A 20424-nucleotide genomic window follows, 5' to 3' on the forward strand; every position below is an offset into this window, starting at 1 on the left:
TTACATGTTATTAAGGAAAAAAAAAGATACACAGGCACTGAGGCATAGAAATCCACTGGAAAAGTTGAAACAGGTGTGGGAGAGAATATGGGAGAGAGCAGATTGGAGGTGGGGATATCCTGTGGAACTGCTGTTTTGGGGGGATGGGTGGGGGAAAAACGGGGAGAAAATTTGTAACTCAAAATCTGGCGGAAACGAATGATGTAAATCAGAAGTTAATAAAGCATTAAAAAAAAAAGAAAACTCTATTTCAGGTTTCCATAACTTCACAATAAAAGCTCCCCCACCCTCCCCCCAAAAAAAAGAAGTCATCCCTTGGAAGTTTGAAACATAAGGCCCTGAAAAAAAAATAAAGAGACATAAGGCCCTGATCCTAGGCAGCTAGGAATCTGGATCTGAAGTCAGAAAGAACAAAGTTGAAACCTAGCCTTACTAGCTTTGTGACCCTAGGCAAGTCACTTAACTTGTAAGCCTCAGTTTCCTCAACTGTAAAACAGGGAGGGTTATAGTGAAGATCAAAGGAGATATGGCAAGGTGTCCCAAAAATTCTAAGATAGTCTTTTTTTTTAAAGCAGTTGGGGTTAAGTAACTTGCCCAAGGTTACATGGCCAGTTTGTGTGTGTGTGGGTGGGTGTTAAGTATCTGAGGCCGGAACCAATACCGGTCCTCCCAACTCCGGGGCTTACTCACTGGGCCACCTAGCTGCCCCTAAGACAGTCTTAAGATTTAATAATTTCAGGAATATAAATACTGCAAGCTTAAAAAAATTGTAAAGTTAATTATTTGAAATTTTAAAATATTTGTATTTCTTATTAAAATTCAATATAACCATCATCTCATGGACCATCTTGTGCTGATTTTTCAATATAACTACCACTCTAGTTGATTTTTTAAGTTTGTCACACTTTTTTAACTGCTCTTAGGCACTAAAAAGATTGCAGTTGTAACCCTAGCCTTAAGATTATGCCAAGCTTTCTGGGCAGCTAGGTGGCACAATGAATAGAGCACAGATCCTGAAGTCAGGAGGACCTGAGTTCAAATCCAACCTCAGACACTTAACACAAAAATTAGTTGTGTGACCTTGGGCAAGTCATTTAACCCCAATTGCCCTCCAAAAAGAAAAAAAAAAGATTATGCCAAGCTCAAGGCTTTAGTGCATACACAGCATCTTTTATGTAATCTCACAGGAGAAGTCTAATGGAGATAAATTACCTAAAGTCTGATAGAGATAAATTAAAGTAGCTGATGTGACTAAGCAAGTGGAGCTTTTCTACTGATCTACTGATCTGAGAAAGTGTCATCCAGAAACTGAGGCACTCACAGTGCATAATGGCAGGAGCCCCTTCTTATTAAAATTGAAATTTAAAATGTATTACTCAAAATTCACAAAACTAAATAAGTGTAATGGAAAATAAATTTTCAAATACTACTGTTTTCACTGAAATTTTGTCCTGATACACACATACACACGTCAAATGTAAACTTACTCCCAGAAGTTTAATCTTCCTCCGTGATAAGAATCATTTAGAATCTTGCTGATCCCACCTTGAATCTCAGAAGCCTGTATGATCACAGACAAAAGTCCTGCCACCATGATTCCAACTTGGAAAACATCTGTCCAGATGACAGCTTTGAAACCACCCTTTGACAGGGAAAGAACATTTAAAATATTACCAAGTCTGATCATTGTCTCATAGAACCTGGAAGGAAAGGGAACGTAGATTAATTTAATACTTTAATTTTACAAATGAGGAAAGAGGCCAAAAAAAGAGGCATAGCCAAGATGTGAAGTCTAGCTTTCTGGCTTCATATCCAATTTGAGAAGGTATTTGAAGAAGAATTTGGGAGTGCTCAGGACAGTCCCTGCCTTTCTTTGGCTCAGCCTCTCAGGGGTTCCCCTACTGTACCACATGGCCCTCTTAGATCAATGCATAGCACTGTATCAAGACCCTAACTCCCTCCACATTAAGCTGAGTATTCTCACACTACTACTGCCACCACTACTACTACAAAAAAAAATCATCAAATATAATAAGGAAATATAAACTATTTTTCCCTCTGTATACTCCCCACCATTCATGTATCATTAAAGAAGTATGGATACCCCACTTCCTGACAGCAAGAGGGATGGTGCCTAAGTCATAGAATTTTCAGTTATGTAGACATCATGAGGCATGTCTCAATGGAAATAAATAGTAGGCATACCATGGTGCAGTAGAAAGTGCAGACCACTCCTGTGACAATGATAGCACCCCATAGGTCGAACCCTGTGACTGAAGAAAAAAGAGGGAAAAATTAATCCCTATAAAATGTGTATATTTCAACTGACTCTCAACAACTACATCCCAAATTTCAGTAATATTTTTTTTAGTAAGATTCTACAAAACAAACATCTGTGGTTGAAACAGGGCTGGATTTCTAGGGAGAGAACCTGGTTTCATATCCTGGCTCTACCTAGTCTTGGTGTGAACTGACAAAGCTCCTCCCAGATCCTTCATTTGAGGAAGAGCCACTCATCCTTTCATACTTGGCTTCTCCTTTGGAGTTCACCATGTCTCTAGAAAAACAATAACTTCCTGCACAGTTATATCAACTTTGAAAATTACACCTCCTCAGTACTCCCTGCCCCTGGGGCTCCTCCCTCCCTCTGACTGGAGAGGCTTATTCAAAATTAACCACATCTACCACTGCTAAATGTACAAGCATTTACCTTGATTCAAAGCCAAAGCTGGAGCATAAATAACAATCCCAGTATACAGAACCTAGAAAAGGAAAGACAAAGTATGGAATGTGGACATGAAACTCTTAAATACGTAAGGACTTTTTTTTATTACAGTCTTCTTAGTATTCAATTTGATTATTCTCCCTCTTTCTATGATTGCATTTATATTTTGGGTATAAAGAGAAGGAACTGCTTCTCATACACACCCCTAACTCCCTGTTCTAGGTCATTGGGTTTCATCTTTCTGGAACAAGTGGGTTCACTCTACAAAACCCACTAATTAATTTGCATGTTTTGTTGATTTGATATTTAATTAAAATCCAAGATAAATTTATACGCACAGTCATCTCCAAGCCACATTTTCACTCATCCTTTTCCCACAAGAACTCAGAATTCCATTCCAGCACCCTAGGCTCTGATTGGAAAGTTTTCATCTTATTTTGCTTAATCCCAGGCCAATCGTGCTGCTTCTCAGACATTTTTAAACAATAACTGGAATGTAACCTCCACATTCCCCTGCTCTTTCACTTCTAGCACCTCATACAGACTGTTTTCCCTTATTGGAATGCAGATTTCCTGGAGGCAGGGATCATTTTGTTTGCTCATAGCAAGCAGTTGCAGAGGGGCAGCCTTTGGCTGAGGTGAAACTTCCTCCCTTGGAGCTGTCCAGCAGTGGAATAGATCACCTTGTATCCCCAGAACTTAAGATAGTGCCTAGAACATAGCAAATGCTTTTTTTTTTTTTAACTAGTTCATCCATGGCAATTGATTAGTAAATTTTGCTATAGCCTCTTCAAATTTTAATAATAATAATGATAGCATTTATATACTGTTTTAAGGTTTGCACAATATGTTACAAATGTATTGTATGTTTTAATCCTGGCTGACTCTCCCCTTCTGGCTCTCTGAACTTTAGGGATTTTTCTTATTTTGGACCCCCAAAGTCCATTTGGTGAGGCCCTACTGCATTCCTCCCTCCTTCTTGGTGATCTTTTCTACCTTTTTTCTGTTCCCTTATATCCTATTTGGAAATGTATTATAGTAAATATTTAAATTTATGTTGAAAATAGTTGATAGTCAACATGCACAGATATATGTTTTATGAGGTTGCAGCAAAACTCTTCCAATTCTGAATGTTACATTTTCTTTTGGAGTACTATTTTAATTATTTGTATATGGGACTGACCTCCCTAACTAGATTGTGAGTTCCATGAATGTAATATCTATGTCTCATTCTTTTTAGTATTTACTATAGTGCCTCACACATTATAGGTACTGAATATACATTTTTATAATAAATATTATTTCTTCAAGAGCTTCTGAGGTCAGATCACATCTGGAGTATTGTAACAAGTTCAGGGCACCATGTTTTATGCCATTCAGGGATCAAAAGAACTAGGAATATTTCACCTGAAGAAGAGAAGACTTGGGTGGTGCCAAGAGTGACAATGGAGGGGCCAAATAGTTGAATTCAAATATCTGAAGGACTGTGATATGGAAACAGGATTGGATTTGTTTTGCTGCATTCCAGAAGGCAGAGTCCAAGAAACGTAGGGAAGCTGCAGAAGGGCAGACTTTACTAAAGGTGAAACTTCCGTAATTGGAACTGTCCATCAGAGATATTGTTGTCCAACTCTTTGTAACCATTTGGGGTTTTCTTGGCAGAGATACTGGAGTGGTTTGCCATTTCCTTCTCCAGCTCATTTGACTGATGAGGAAACTGAGGCAAACAGGGTGAAGTGACTTGCCCAGTGGCACACAGGTAGTAAGTGTCTGAGGCTGGATTTGAATGCAGGAAGATGAGTTTTCCTTACTCTAGGACTGGAGCTCTATCAACTGCACCAGCTAGCTACCCAGCAGTGCAATAGACCACATAAGAAGATAGTGAGATCCCTGTCTCTGGAGGTCTCTGTGGGGAATCTGGATGCCCTCTTATTGAAGAACATTACAAAAGAGATATCTACTCAATTAAGGGATGGACTCATCAGCCACTAAGGTCCCTTTCAACTCTGGTATTCTGTGCTCCCAAGATCCTATCTCTACTTTTTTCATTTAACAGGACTTTATATTTCTAGACATTCTTTATTTTTGTTCTTATGGCAACATATTATATTCACTGATATAATACAATCTGTTTTGGCCATTTCCCACTAATGATAGCCATCTCTAGAGCAGTGGGTGTGGGGAGGGAAGGAAAAAAAAAGTTTACATGATAACTTTGTTGTATACTTAGATGGAATAGCAAGTTGTACATGATGAATTTGCAGTTTCATGTACAATCATCTTTTTTATTATACTATGTTAAGAAAATGTTTGTTTTATTCCATAAATTAAAAATAAAAATATTTTTAAAATAAAGTAAAACAGCCCTTATTTTCTCTTAATGGGACTGTTTCCCAACAATTTGACACTATTCTTTTTTTTTTTTTTTTTGCAGAGGGGAAGGCAGGGCAATTGGGTTTAAGTGACTTGCCTAAGGTCATGTGGCTAGTAAGTGTTAAGTGTCTGAGGTCACATTGGAACTCAGATCCTCCTGACTCCAAGGCCAGTGCTCTATTCACTGTGCCATATAGCCGCCCCTTTTTCTTTTCTTTCTTTTTTTTGGCACTATTCTTTAAGACAAAGCTTCAAGGTCTTTGCTCCACAGAGGGGTATTGGGCATGTCCAGGTATTTCCTTTGGGATAAATGATAGTGCCTCACTTCTCTGAGTACTTCTGAGTGGGTCATGGGGGTGACTCAGCTGGTGGTCAACATAGATACCACCAGTAACATACATACAGACATGGACTCGGTAGCTCAGGCCAAGAGCCAAGACCATTTCTTTTCCACCTCTTCTTCAATATTCTTGTCCTACCTCCTGGAGAACTGAGATACAAATTTGGACCAGGAATCATTTGAGTTAGCATAGCAAAGCTCTACATGGCTTTCAATTGCCAAAAGGTAACAGGTAACAGTTTAAAGATGAAAAGCTCTCCACCCTTCTCATTATATCAGACCTCACTCAGAGACTCTAACACACCTCAACAAAACCCTCATTCATAATGGAGGAAATGCTGAACCAGATGAGTCAGGGGAGGCACTTTGGGATAGCAGCTGGCCACATCAGTAACCCCAAGCACTTCAGGTGCATCTTTGGTTTCACAGAGACCTACCTCCTCACACTTTTGAGTCAGCTTCCCCTGCACATATTTCTGTGGTTCTGGATTATCCCTTGTGGAAAATTTTGGAACTGGATATGTGGTGGTGGACAGTTCCCACAGCATGGAGTGCCCCCTTCTCAATGTCTACCCCAAATAGTGCACAGGTATTCCAGTTCAGCCATTCCTGTAGACTTGTGAGGAAATTGCTTGCAAACTTCAAGTCTCCATAGATCTGGGAGTTGCTAGGAACTCCAGAGATTTTTCAATTAAAGTACTTTTATCCTTTGAATTAAGTTCTTATTGGAACCTCTTGGTTCCAATTATTCTCTTGGTTTAGGAAACAAGAATATTTCCTGAAGGTTGTTTAAGAATCTCCATGATCAGTGCTCTACAATAGCAGGCTCCTATTTGTAATTCTCTTTTTCCTTTTCCTTTTTCATTTAAACATTTCATAAATCCACTTAGCAGCTTCTTAAAACAGGATTCCCAATTATATAAACAGAACACCAAACAAAAAAAAACCCTGAAGTTCTTTGTTTCCCAAAACATTTTATGTTATTTAAAAAAATAAAAGGGATGCTGAAGAATTACTAACCGTTTGAAAGATGAAGAGTATTGTTCCACAGAAGCGAATGTGTTTATTGAAACGAAGCTCTAGATACTTAAAAAATAATTTTAAAAGTAAAATGGTTAATATGTATGATCACTAGTTTCACATAGCAGTGTCCTACACTATTATAGTATCACAGATTTCAAGCTAGAAAGGACCTCCAAAATTATATCTGACTTCAAAACTACACTGATAGTAAATGGCAAAGGCAGAATTTGAACCCAGTTCCTCAGACACCAAATCCATTGTCCTTTCCGTTGGCATAGCTGTTCCCTAGATGATCAGTCATAACCAACCTCATTCTCTCTGTCTCTCTAGCTCTCTCTCTGTCTCTAACTTTCTCTGTCTCTTGTCTCTCTCTGTCTCTCCCTTCCTCCCTCCCTCCTCCCTCTCCCTTTCTCTTTTTTCTCTCTCCCTCCCTCCAATAGCACAGTTCTTTATCAGAATGTGTCTATGGGGGAAAAAAAGTACAGGATTTGGGACTGGGGACCTGGGTCCAAAACTCAAATCAACTTCTAACCCTAACTCTCAATGCACACATGTTTGATTTGGGTCAAGAGACTCCATATTTGAACATTCAGGGCTTTCTACCATGTGGCTCCAAGCTATCTTTCCAGCATTGTTTCCCACCACTCCCTAGCTACTCTTCATTTTCTGATCTCTTGTCCTCTCATGCCTCTATGCATTTGCAAATGATGTCTCCAACACCCCCATGACTCAAATGGTCCCAAATGTCCAATAGTCAGTTGAAGATCTGAAGTCATCAGAGAGGTTAGGTCTAGATAATCACATCTGAGAATCTTCAACATAGAGATGATAATTGAATTCCCATGAGTTAATAAGATCACCAGGTGAAATAGTGGAGAGGGAGAAGACAGGAGAAAGATCCAGGAAAGGAGAGTGAGGAATTGTCAGACAGGTAAGAGGAGAATCAGGAGAGAATAGTATTATGGAAGCCAAGAAAGAAAAGGTATCAAGGTAGAGAGAGTGATTGATAATGTCAAAGTCTATAGAGAGGTCAAGAAGGATGCGTATGGAGAAAATATCACTGGATTTGGCAATTTTGAGATTGTTAGTAACTTTGGAGAGAGTCGCTCACAGTCATTATAATGGAAGTCAGAGGCAAAGCTTGAACCCCCATCTTCCTGACTCTGTGGCTATCCAGTGAACCATACTACCTTTCTGTTAGCTATAAGGTAGGAACAGAGTGGTTTCCCATACTCCTCTTTACACGGATGGGGAAAAGAGAAGTCAGGAAGGTGTTTTATTTTAGGATAGTTTCACAGGGAGGGCACAGATTGTGACTGCTATGAAACGCTCTAGAGTGCCATTGTCTTGTGGAAGGCAAAATGAGGAAATGTAGGTCAAAGCCCACCTCCCTTCACTCCCAGCCCAACTCTCCGTTTCTTCTCACTAAATTGGGATAGTAATTTTATTTCTACAGTTCACTCTAACTCTGATTTGAAGTATGATATCTCTGGAGCAAAGGTTTGCATTTCTGGGGGCAGGGGGCTTGCAAAGCTCCTTAAAACAACCAAAACAATCTACTTTCCTCTGAGCCAACAAGATTGAGGACCTTGACCAAGGTCCTTCTGTCTCTTTAGTGCTTCCCTCCTCAAGAAATCGTTGGGAAACAAAGGAAATGGCTTTTGATATATGAGAAGGCAGCAGAGGAGGCATAAGGAAGCTCTAGATTTGGAGTAAGAATACCGATGACACTTGCTACTTGTGTGACGTTGGGCGGGTCACTCTCTTAGGCTAAAGCTTTCTCATTGTGTGCATTGAGAAAGGTTAGACTAGACGACCTCTAATACCCCGTCCAGCTCCAGCTCTAAATCCAAAATCTCGGTGTGAAGAACTTTCTTCTACACTTTTATTAAGCCCCAAAAGGAAGGGCAATGAGCAGAGATATCGCCTTACCTCGTAGGTGCTGGTAATTTCCAACCTGTAAAAGACTGGGAGGAAAACCTCGGCAGTAATGAGGACCACTAAGACGTGACTGATGCCCCACATGCTTAATATGGCCCCAAAGCGATAGACCTCGGAGGGCAAGCCCAGGACGGTGATGGCTGAAATGAAACTGGCGGTGAGGGACAGCGCCACTGGCATAGCAGTCATCTTCCGACCGCCCATCATGAAGTCCTTTGGGGTCTGCGGGCCGCCTTTGGAGAAGGCATAGTAAACGCCTATGGCTGCGGAGATGCACAGCATCCCCGCAAACACCAGGTAGTCCCACACCCCGAAGGTCCCAGTGTCCTGATGGGTGCTCATGGCCTAGTTGAGCAAACTTTCTTTTCTGCAAACAGGTAAGAGCCCACGTTGCTGTGGCTGCTTTGCTCCGGGGATTGCGGCTGTCTGTGCCAGGCAGATCTGGCGTCCTGAGAGCGGATCTGTCGGTCTCTGTTAGCCGCCTGTTAGTCGGTCTCTGTTAGCCGGTCTGTTCTGCTACGTCAAGTATCGTGAAGTGACTCAGGCTGTCGGAGCCCGGGGCCTCAGCTCTATAAGTGCTAGAGGGTGGGCGGGTAGGGGGGTGGGAGGGGTGGGGGCGGGATGAGTTCCGCTGAAGTTCCTTCTGGATCAAGGAAGGGAACTGTCCACCCAGAAGGGTGCCTGATCCGGTAAGAGAAAGGTGTTCGTGAGCACAGAGTTGGAAGGAGATTGAAGTTGGCAGGTGAACTGCGCTATTTGGTGGGCTCTCTGGGCTCCGCTGAGGCTGGTTTCTCCATTTGCCAGCTTGCTGGACATCAATGAACAGAAGTGGGATTGAGGGAGTCCAGAGGTTTGAATGCTGGGTGTTGGACTGGTGGTCACTGAGAGAAACCTGCTTCCTTGAACTTTCCCTGGCTTACCAGAAGGAAATGAAAGTTTTAGCCATTCTATTAGGGAAATAGGCTATGCACATTTAAATGTAAGTAAGAAAGTAAAAAAGAAAGTAAGAAAGGTCCAAGTCTTATGTCTTATCTATGCAACTACCTACATTATGGGAAAATACGCCCCATTTGCCAAGTTCTTTTTAAGGTCCCATCTGTCAGGCCTACCTTTGATCCAAATTACAAAATAAACAATGTGTGTAATTGGATTAGGGTTAAAATAGTTCAAACATTGCTTAATTTACAAAGAATTGGTTTACACACTTGTCAGAAACTCCTCTAATGCCAACTGAAATCAAATCCTATTAAGACAAAATATGATGAATATATTCAACAAATAATGACTAAAAGTGGGAGGAAGGAGGAGGAAACTAAAGTAAAAAGTGCATAGTAGAGAACAAAAGAAAATCTACAAGGAAGCAAAGAAAAGCTGGGCAACTTTGAAAACAATGTGTAGTATTTACTATATAAGTTTTCTTGAAATGGAAATTTATTGTTATATATTGAATCTTCTATAATGTTCTGCTATGTACATGGCATTTTTTTCTTTTCTCATTTTCTATTAAATTTAAAATGAATTTTTAAATTTACCAAAAAAAGACTAAGCATCTAGTCTGTGCCCAGGCTGGGGCTGAATTCACTTATTCCTCACCTTCATGTCTTGGAATGTTTGATTTCTTCAATACTCTGTTATATCTCCATCTTTTTCATGAAGTCTTATCTGACTTCCCCTTCTCCCCCCAACTTCCTTGTTCATTTCCTCTCAAAACTAGCTTGTAACTTTTGTCTTTGTATTTTCCATATGCATGTACACTTTTCAGGTGTCTAGAGAATGGTAAATTCCTAATATAAGCTTTTAGATTGGTTTGACTTCTACTGTGGGGAAAGCAACCACATATGACATGTGTTTCCCTGCCCACAGTTCATTGGCTGGGATCCCAAGGGAAAGAGACTGGAAGATGCATTTGCTGGCATAGATTTTTAAAAATAATGTCAAGAGGGTCAATGAAGACTCTAAGGACCAATATACACTGCCTGACAAATAGTTAAGTGTTTAGTAAATGTCTGTTGATGGACTGATTGACAAAGGTGAATAATACACAGAAATATGGGAAAACCTATAAAGTAAAAAAAAAGTTATGACCAAGAATGCTCTGGCAGTGAGATGGTGCATTGGATCGAGAACTGGAATCAGGAAGACTTGAGTTCAAATTTGACCTCAGAAACTTTCTCTATGTGGAACCCTGGACAAGTCATGTAACATGTTTGCCTCAGTTTCCCCAACTATAAAATGGGGATAATAATAGCATCTCTCTCCCAAAGTCTTTGTAAAGATCAAATGAGATGTTTTTATAGCACTTAGTACAATCTGACACATAGTAGGCACTTAATAAATGCTTGTTTCCTTCCTATACCTGCTCACAATGATGTAAAATGCACATTGATATTTGAATTGCATAAGAACTGAATAACTGTCAGTAATACTGTAGAAGACAGAAGATCATAGATTTTGAGCCATAAGGAACCTTAGGGATCATCTGGTCCCATTCTCTCATTTTACAGAAAGGGAAATCTGGATCAGAAAGGTTAAGACAATTACCTGAGAGCCCACAGTGTCAGAGTAGGGATTTGAACTGATGCTTTCTGATTCTAAGTCCATCCTTCTTCCCCCTATTCTATGCCCCCTCCCCTAAGATTCTGGGTAGTCAGTCAATAAACATTTAATAAGTACCTATTGTGTGCCAGGCATTGTGTTGAGTACTAGATTAGGTACAAGTTGGAATAAATGAGCTCCATTATAACTCTGAGATTGTCTGTTTCTGTGAAATTGGACCTGTGAAATTGAACTATCTGTGCAGGAAAAAAAAATCACCTTTCTTTTCAAAGTTGAAGGGAATGGAAGTTACTTGTGGTAGGGAAAATACAGAAATAAATGGGTGTTTCAGGGTGGTTGAAACTGAATTCTTTAGAATCCTCAGTCTTTACTTCTGCTCATCAAGATTGGTCTCTCAACTAACATTGACATCAGAAACCAGGATGTGGACTTCTGCATTGGAAATCACCATGTTGTGATGGAAATGATCTCACTGTAATGTGAAGATGTCAGATACAGGGTGGGCACCATGGGTTAAGGATAGAATGGGAAGGGCTTGGGGTAGAAAGTGGGATGACATACTTATGACTGTGTTCAGTAGTGTATACCCAAGAGTCCTCATCTCTGAAACAGCCTATGAGTCTTCTACCTCCTCCAATGTCTTTTCTCTAGACAACATAGATTTCCTCTGGTGCCTACTTAGTGGCAGATTTCTGGTTATTTTGATACATGGATGGTTCTAGAATGTCACAATGTGGTTACTCCCTTCAGTAATGCAGATCCAAACATGCCTGCCCATCCAGAAGGACACTTGTTGATATCCTCTGATCCTTCATGGAAGTACTACCCAATCTGTCTAGAGAACCTGTGTCTAAATCTCTTGACACAGGGAATACCAGTAGAGCTCAAGTGCTATCCACAAGTTATACTCCCACTTCTAGTGTATGACCCAACTATTTTTTTTTACCACTTCACTTTTTCATTCATGATTTTTTTCCCCTCACTTTTTCCACTGATGTCTTCCTTTAACCACTTCCCTGGCATCAATGCCTGCTCACACCCACCATGTGCCTTCCCATTTTCCTTTAAGCAATCCATAATCTCATTTCTTTGGAGACTGCAGTAAGCCTCCATTCACCCAAGATTTTGGTAACTCCATAAAAAGACATGATTTTTATCATTAAGGGCACAATCCGCCTTTTGTAACAATGACATTTATTACTGTATGGTTAAGATGGGTAAATCACTGGTTTTCTAGGGGAAAAAGAAAATGTCTCCTTGAGGGGAAAAAAAGAAAATACATTAAACTAGTCACATGTAGTATTTAATTGTACAGAGAGCAGAGCAAGAGAATGATGTTCTAAAGCTTTTCATAATTTCTATTGCACCGCATTTATTTGTAGGGATGAATTCCACTTTGGTTTCCTTGTTTCAGGATTGGCAAGTGAACAAGTGTTGCCCAGAAATTTGAAGTCAGTCACATAAAGCACCAATGTAATGTGTGAGCCTTGATTTCATTCTAGTCCTAACACTCTATGGATCTTTTTCCTCTTGACTTTCTTTTTTTTTAATTTATGCATTTATTTTCCAACATTCACTTTCATAAGATTTTGAGTTCCAAATGTTTTTCTCCCTTCCCTCTCATCCTCCCTTCCCAAGATGGCAATCTGATATAAGCTATACATATACAATCATACTAAACATATTTCCACATTCTTGACTTTCTTACGTGAAAATGGCAATCCTTCACAATAATAGGACTCAATCATTTCTGTTAGGAAGATTAAGTTGAGAACTTTCTTGTGCCAAGGATAATTTGACGAAAATCTACATTTCATCTCTGCCTTCACAATGGCTGTGCTCCATGACTGGAATCTACTTCCTCCTCACCTAAGATTTTGAGTTTCCTTCAAAACTCAGCTCAAATGTTGCCTCCTACCTGAGGTCTTTTCTGATCCTTCCAGCTACTAGTGCCTTTCCTGCAAATTACTTTGTATTAACTTTGTATATATTTTTGCATACAAGAGGCAAATGAATAAAGTTGGCCTCAAAATCAAGAAGACCTAAGTTTGAGTACCATCTTTGATGTAAGCTGGCATTGCAAATGCCAGTCAAGTTACTTAACCTCTTGGTGCTGTAGGTAATTATTAATACTAGAGAAGGTGCCAACCTGCAGTAGTAGAGAGAATTTACTTATCCACAAATTCACCTGTATATACTATTGAAAACAGAAAGGTAATCCCTCTCTTTCTGCCTGCATTTGCACATACTTAAAATATAAAAGCATTTTCCTTCTAGACTGTAAACACCCTGAAAGACAGGGAATATTTTATTTTTTGTCTTTGTATGTATTTTTTCTTTGTACCTGGTATTTAATAATCACAGAAATAAATGTTTATTAATTGTTGGTTGCATTCCCTACTACTGGGCTCTTGGTAAAGAGCAGGTCATGACATTCTGCTACCACATTATTCACTCAGATCCTCCTGATTTTCTAGTTGGGGCAGCTAGGTGGCACAGTGAATAGAGCACTGACCCTGGAGTCAGGAGGACCTGAGTTCAAATCCAGCCTCATACAATTAACACTTACTAGTCATGTGACCTTGGGCAAGTCACTTAACCCCAATTGCCCTGCCTTCCCCCCTCTAAAAAGCAAAAAAAAAAAGAGTTGATAATATACCTCATCATACATCCTATAGGGACATAGCTAGCTGGTCATTGTTTAGATCAGAGTTCTCAAGTCTTTAAAAGTGGTTTTTCTTTACAATGTTATTATCTATCATGGCTGATGTGGAAATTTGTTTTGCACAAGTATATTCAATTGTGATGGGGTTTGTTTTTCATGTTTTTTTTCTTAATAGTATTTTATTTTTTTCCAATTACATGTTTTCAACATCCAATTTTGTAAAATTTTGAGTTCCAAAATATTTCTCTCTCTCTCTCTCCCCCCAAGATGGCAAGCAATTTGATATAGGTTATACACATACAATACTTTTAAAAATACTTCCACATTAGCCATGTTGTGAAAGGAGAATCAGAACAAAAGGGAAAATCCACAGGAAAGAAAAAACAAAAAACAAAGTGAAAATAATATGCTTTGATCTGCATATAGACTCCATAGTTCTTTCTCTGGATGTTTTCTTTCTTCTTCAATGGAGGGGAGAGGGACAGAGTAAAGGAGATAATCTGGAGCGGAAAATAATATAAAATTTTAAAAAAACCCACGCTTGTATAAATTGTCCTTTTGGTTTGGTTCACTTTACTCTGCATTAGTTCATACTATCCAAAATGCTCTGGAATTATCTTTTTCATCATATCTTATGAAGCAATAAAATAACCTTACATTTATATGCTACAAATCTGTTGAGTCATTTCCCAGATGTATAAGAAGACCCTCTTTGGTACCCCCTTTGGATTCTAGTTCTTTTTTTCTTCCCTATTTTGAATGTTCCCTTAAGGTTCAGTATGTTTATTTTGAGACTATTTGTATTTATTTACTTGACTATCTATCTATCTATCTATCTATCTATCATCTATCATCTGTTATAAGTGCACTGAGTATCTTTCTGCTCCCCGCCCCCCCTTGGAGATACATAGACATGAAGCAAAACCTAAGCTTAAACCTAAAGTCATTTTCCCCCATTAGGGTAGAGGTATAATTAACAAAGAGTATGAAAAAGAGAAGTCTAATCACTCTTATTACAGGCTAGGCTCCCTAGGCTCCCCCAGGGCTGAACCCAGTTCAAAAGCATGAGTGTCTTTAGGGCAGATGGGTCTCTTTGGAGATGATTCAGTGCCTCAACTCATCTGGTCCCAGCAGCAATTTATTTGTTAAGTGGAGATAGATGATTAATTTCTATTTCCAAAATGATATCAGTTATTATGAAGTAATATAAAATAGAAAATAAACAGATAGAAATAATAATATACAAGTGAATAATATAAATAGATATACACATATAAATTTCACAATCTCACAAATTTAAAAATTGCAAGAAAGACAGTTTTATTTTTTGTTCAATAGTAATAACAGCTCTTCTTTCCACAGTACTTCAAGGTTTCCAAAGAAAGCACTCTTCTCACAACAGTCCTGTGAGGTAGGTATTATAATGTCTTCATTTTACAGATGAAGAAACTGAGGGCTCTGAACAGTTAAGCAATTTTCACACAGCTAGGAACTGTCAAAGACTCAAACTCAGTTTCCCATTCATCCTATACTACCTTTAAAAACCATCAACTCCATAATTATTACCTAAATACATGAAGAACACACACATTGCACAATCCATATGTGGGTACATTCTACATTTCAAAAGAATGTAAGATCCTTAAAGACAAGAACTGTCTTGTTTTTGTCTTTAAAAAACACTGGACACAGTGCCTGAAACATAGTAAAACTTAATAAATAAATGCTTGTCTACCTCGTGTAACAGCCTAATCAAAAGCATACCCCATGGTCTTCTCCACTGTCATCTGCAAAGTTCATTTTGATGTGGTTGAAGGCTAGGACTTCCTTGGGAGCAGGACTGGTTCACATTTGTTTTTGTATACTAGGACCTCAAACATCCTCACAAACTGACTTGTGTGTGAGGAAGCTATTAATGTGAATAATGAGTCTCATGCATTACAGTTCTCCCCTCCATATCATAGGGGTTATGGGTACAGCACCACTGAATTCTAGAAAATCCACATAAAAGTTTTTGGCCATCCCTTCATTCCAGAAGTCTGAAATATTATGGTATTAAAAGATAAAATATTAGTCGGGGGGGGGGGGGAATGGGAGAGGATATAGGAGAGAGCAGATTGGGGGAGGGGGTATACAGTAGGATCACTGGTTAGGGGTGGTGGGTAGGGGAGGGACAGGGAAAAAATTTGTAACCCAAAATCTTGTGGAAATAAATGATGTAAACTAAAAATAAACATAAAATTTTATTTAAAAAAAAGATAAAATATGTTAATATTATACAATACCATACATACATTTTATGCATTTCTGAGTTTCTAAACTTTTTCTGTGATATCTGCTGACTTTCATGTGTTGTCTGTGGCTTCCACATAACTTCCCCAAGTTTCCCATTTAATTTCTTATGTCAACCCGTGATGTATCAAAACCACAATGGAGAAAGTCACGATGTGGAAGGGATAACTGTATTTGAATTTGCACTATTCAAAGTTGTAAATATATGTAAAATATGGTTATTGGTACCAGCCCATTGGAAATCTGAAATGAAGATTCAAATAATGTGACCACTTCACAGATTCATTATTCACACTAATAGGGACCTAACAATGGTTGACCCTTAAAAATTGTGTTGATTGATTGGTCGGTTGATTGAAGTCAGGCTTTTTAGTTCCTTCATCTTCTATCACATAAAGTGGCTGGTTTAAAACTAGTTTCCCCTAAAATAAAAATTAATAGGGATTACTTCCAGGAAATATATGTCTAAAAATAAAAATAGGAGCATCCCCTTTGTACCTGGTTCCTCAGCTGAAATATATGCTGTGGACAGATTCCTTTTCAGCACTAAAGAATTCCTCCTGGGCCAGTTAGGTGGTGAAGTGAATAGAGCACTGTCCCTGGAGCAGGAGGAGCTGAGTTCAAATCAGGTTTCAGACACTTGACACACTTACTAGCTGTGTGACCTTGGTCAAGTCACTTAACCCCAATTACCTTGCCTTCCCCCTCAAAAAAAAAAAAAGAATTCCTCCTAGAATCATCCTAGACAGATGCCAAAGGACCATGGACACTAAAGATGAAGTGGTCCAAGAGATACTTAATAACTCTTTCCCTTTAAGATTACCTCCCTTAATATCCCAAAGAGATCATAGAAGTGGGAGGAAGACCCATATGTACAAAAATGTTTATAGCAGCTCTTTTTGTGGTGGCAAAGAATTGGAAATTAAGGGGGTGCCCATCAATTGGGGAATGATTGAACAAGTTGTGGTATATGCATGTTATGGAATACTATTGTGCTATAAGAAATGAGGAGCAGATGGTCTTCATATTTACCTGGAGAGGCTTATACAAACTGATGCTGAGTGAGAAGAGTAGAACCAGGAGAAATTCGTACACAATTACAGACACATGTATGTGTAATGACCACCTTTGATAGACTGGACTCTTCTTAGCAATGCAGTGATATGTCAATCCCAAAAGACTCATGATGGAGAGAAATGTGTGCATCCAGAGAAAGAACTAGAAAGAACTGAGTTTATATACAGATGGAAGCAAAATACCTGATCTTTTTCCTTTTCTTGTTTGGTTTTATGTCCTCTTTACCATTTTTCATTCCAGCTGATACAATCCGTCTTTATAACCTGACTAATGTATAATGTGAAAGTATTTACAGATCCTATACTTGACTGTATGCTGCCATGGGGTGGGGGAGGGGAAAGAGGGGGACAAAAAGTGAAACTCAAGGAATTATGGAATTGAATCCTGTAAACTAAAAGTAAACAAACAAATTAATTTTTAAAAATTTAAAAAAAAGATTACCTCCCTTAAAGTATGTACTATCATACATACATAGGTATATAATAACAATAATAATAGCTAACATTTGTATAGTGCCTACAATGTGACAGGCACTGGGTTGAGTGCTTTATAATTACTATCTCATTTGATCCTCACAAAAACCTTGGGAGGTAGGTGCCATTATTAGCCCATTTTACAGATGAGGAAACTGAGGCAAACAGAAGTTAAGGGACACAGTCAGTGTTTGAGGTTGAATTGGAACTCAGGTCTTTCTGATTCCAAGCCCAACACTAAAGTACATATCCTCATACACACATAAACATTTACATATATTATGTTTAATATATAGTGTGCATACATAGTTGTTTGAATGTTGGCTTCTGCAACTAATATGTGAGCTCCTTGAGAGCAGGACCATCTTTTCTCTTTCTTTGTATGCTCAGAGCCAAGCACACTGCCTGGCACATTTTTGTTGTTCAGTTGTTTTCCAGTTGTGTCTGACTCTTCAGGACCTATCTGGGGTTTTCTTGGCAAAGATATTGGAGTAGTTAGCTATTTCTTTCTGCAGCTCATTTTACATATGAGAAAACGGAGGCAAACAGGGTGAAGTGACTTGTCCAGGGTCACAAAGCTAATAAACACCTGAGGCCAGATTTGAACTCAGGTCCTCCTGACCCCAGAGCCAGCATTCCAACATCTAGCTGCCCTTCTTGGCATACAGCAAGTGCTTAATAAATTCTTGTTGAGTGACTGACTGAAATCTGTGAGGACAAATTCAAAGACCCACTTCACCACAGACTTTCATATGTTTGACAGCCTTGTCAGGAGAAGATTCTAGAACCTAAATCCTCCCACTGGAGTGATACTTCGGTAGGATTTTTACCCCTGGATACATGAACATGTTTTTAGATCTTTGGATATTTTGATAACTATATTTCAACACAATAAATTTCTTTTGTAATCCTATATCTTTTATTGTATGCATCACACATTTCACCAGACTGACTGACAAAGGGAGGAGAAGAATCCCTCCATTACAGGATCACTAATTATCTCTTTTTTCCCATGATATTTCAGTACAATCTACTCCTATTATAAGAAAGATGAAGAGCAACATACCTTCTTTAAAAAGTCAAAGTTGGATAAAAAGTCTTCTTTGGTTAGTAGGAATCTATCATCTATGCTCTGTTTCCTTCCTCCTGAAAAACAGACATTCTTTGTCATTTTGGAAAAATAACTGTGCTAGCAATTACTCCATGAAAATAATTCTTCAGAATTTCTGATCCAAAAGTAAGTTCTGAAGTTGTTGGGTTTTTTTTTAAAAGCAATCGGGGTTAAGTAACTTGCTCAAGTTTACAAGGCCAGTTATTCCTGGGTGTGGTGCTGAGTATCTGAGCCTGGATTTGATCCAGGTCATCCTGACACTGGAGCCGGTGCTCTTACTCGCTGAGCCACCTGGCCTCCCCAAGTTTTGAAGTTTTAATTACCTGTGTCAAATACACAACCAGTGAACTGAATGCAGCTCACAACATTCCTAAGTGCAGTCCAAACCAGATTAAAAAGTAATTGGTAAATAGTTAACAAAATAAATATAAATACACCAAAACAGCAATTCATATTACATGTTCAGTTTATGAGCTTTTTCTATTTGAGTTTGATGCCACTGATCTAATCCAACCAGTATCTGAAGCATGAATCCTGTTTAGAATATTACCAGCAAACTATTTTTCCCTTCTTTCATTTTCCTAACATTTTGAATCCTCTCTCTTAGTCACCAAATTTTCAATTATATTACAGCCATTTTCATCTATGATTCTTAAGGGTAGGGGCTGTCTGATTTCACCTTTGTATCCCTGGCAAGTCACACAGCAAGCCAAACATTTAATCAACACCTGCTATGTGCCAAGCACTGTGCTAAATTCTGATGATACAAAGAAAGGCATACCAAAAAACAAACAGAAGAAACAAAACAAAACAAAACCTGTCCATGCTTTGAAGAAGCTCATAATCTAAAGAGGAAGCCAGCATGCAATCACCTATGTATGAACAAGATGCAGCCAGAATAATTATACATAATTTTAAAGGGAAGGGATAAAAGGCTTCTTGCAGAAGATGAGATTATTTTTATTATGACAGCATCATTGGTCATAGGTGGCACAATGAATAAAGTGCTGGGCTTGGAGCCAGGAAGACCTGATCCCAGGTCCCAGCTCAAACACATATTGGCAGTGTGACATTGGGCAAATCACTTCACCTTTCCTTGCCTCAGTTTCCTCCTTTGTAAAATGAAGAGATTAGACTTGATGTCTGCTGAGGTCCCTCTCAGCTCTACATCTATTATCTTATACTCCTAATGGAAATGGTCATCTACCTGCTGTTTGAATATCTCCTGTGACAGGAAACTCCTTTCCTCATGAGGCAGCCAATCCCAGTTTTTAAATATCTCTAATTGTAAAAAAAAAAAAAAGTTCTTACTTATATGATATGAAGGTCAAAATTAATCTCCCTGTACTTCCTACTTATTGGTCCCAATTCTGCCTTTGGAGTCAAAGAGAAAAGGCTGATCCCTAATCTACCAGACAGTCCTTTAAATATTGGAATACAGGCTTCATTAGCTTCCAAAGTCTTCTCCAATATAAACATTCTGAGGTTTATGAGTATAAAACAATCCTGAAAATACTCTGCAGAAAAATAGACTAATAACTTGTAATTCCTTTTTTCCATTTCACCTATGCAAGTATTAATTCATTCATCTTCTTCTATACTGGAACCAGGGTTAGAAGCGAACATTAGTCAAAGCTTTTGAAGGTTAAGCCCAAAGAGCTTGAATCTAATATTGGGCAAGAAGAAGCCAAATTAGGTTCTTGTGTAACCTACTCAGTGAAAATGTAAGCTATGATTTCTCTATTACAAAATTATGAAGTGTCAGTCTGGAAAGGGTAAAATCAACAATCCTTCTACATGCCAGCAAAGTAAACACAAAGACAAAAATGAGATTTTTGCCTCTATATT

The 20424-nt window shown here is 38.7% G+C and overlaps 2 protein-coding genes across 2 annotated transcripts in view; both read right to left on the bottom strand.

The window, feature by feature from the left end:
• LOC138166734 (sodium-coupled monocarboxylate transporter 1-like) overlaps positions 1 to 8744 on the bottom strand; it is a 39131-nt gene extending 30387 nt beyond the window's left edge. Inside the window, exons 1-5 of the mRNA XM_069095230.1 lie at positions 8394 to 8744; positions 6459 to 6524; positions 2711 to 2762; positions 2206 to 2273; positions 1488 to 1642 (exon numbers count right to left, since the gene is read on the bottom strand). Coding sequence (XP_068951331.1) covers positions 1488 to 1642; positions 2206 to 2273; positions 2711 to 2762; positions 6459 to 6524; positions 8394 to 8744 — 692 coding nt within the window. The remainder of the gene's footprint in view (positions 1 to 1487; positions 1643 to 2205; positions 2274 to 2710; positions 2763 to 6458; positions 6525 to 8393) is intronic.
• Positions 8745 to 15736: 6992 nt separating this feature from the next.
• The window catches only part of LOC138166730 (sodium-coupled monocarboxylate transporter 1-like), a 40133-nt gene continuing 35445 nt past the window's right edge, over positions 15737 to 20424 (bottom strand). The window contains 3 exon segments of the mRNA XM_069095227.1: positions 15737 to 16283; positions 16285 to 16337; positions 18532 to 18611. Of these exon segments, the coding sequence (XP_068951328.1) occupies positions 16238 to 16283; positions 16285 to 16337; positions 18532 to 18611 (179 nt within the window). The 3' untranslated portion in view covers positions 15737 to 16237.

Source organism: Petaurus breviceps, unplaced genomic scaffold (assembly GCF_028583685.1).
Source record: "Petaurus breviceps papuanus isolate PSGF00001 unplaced genomic scaffold, PetGlider_PUasm1.0 225, whole genome shotgun sequence".
NCBI lineage: Eukaryota > Metazoa > Chordata > Mammalia > Diprotodontia > Petauridae > Petaurus > Petaurus breviceps.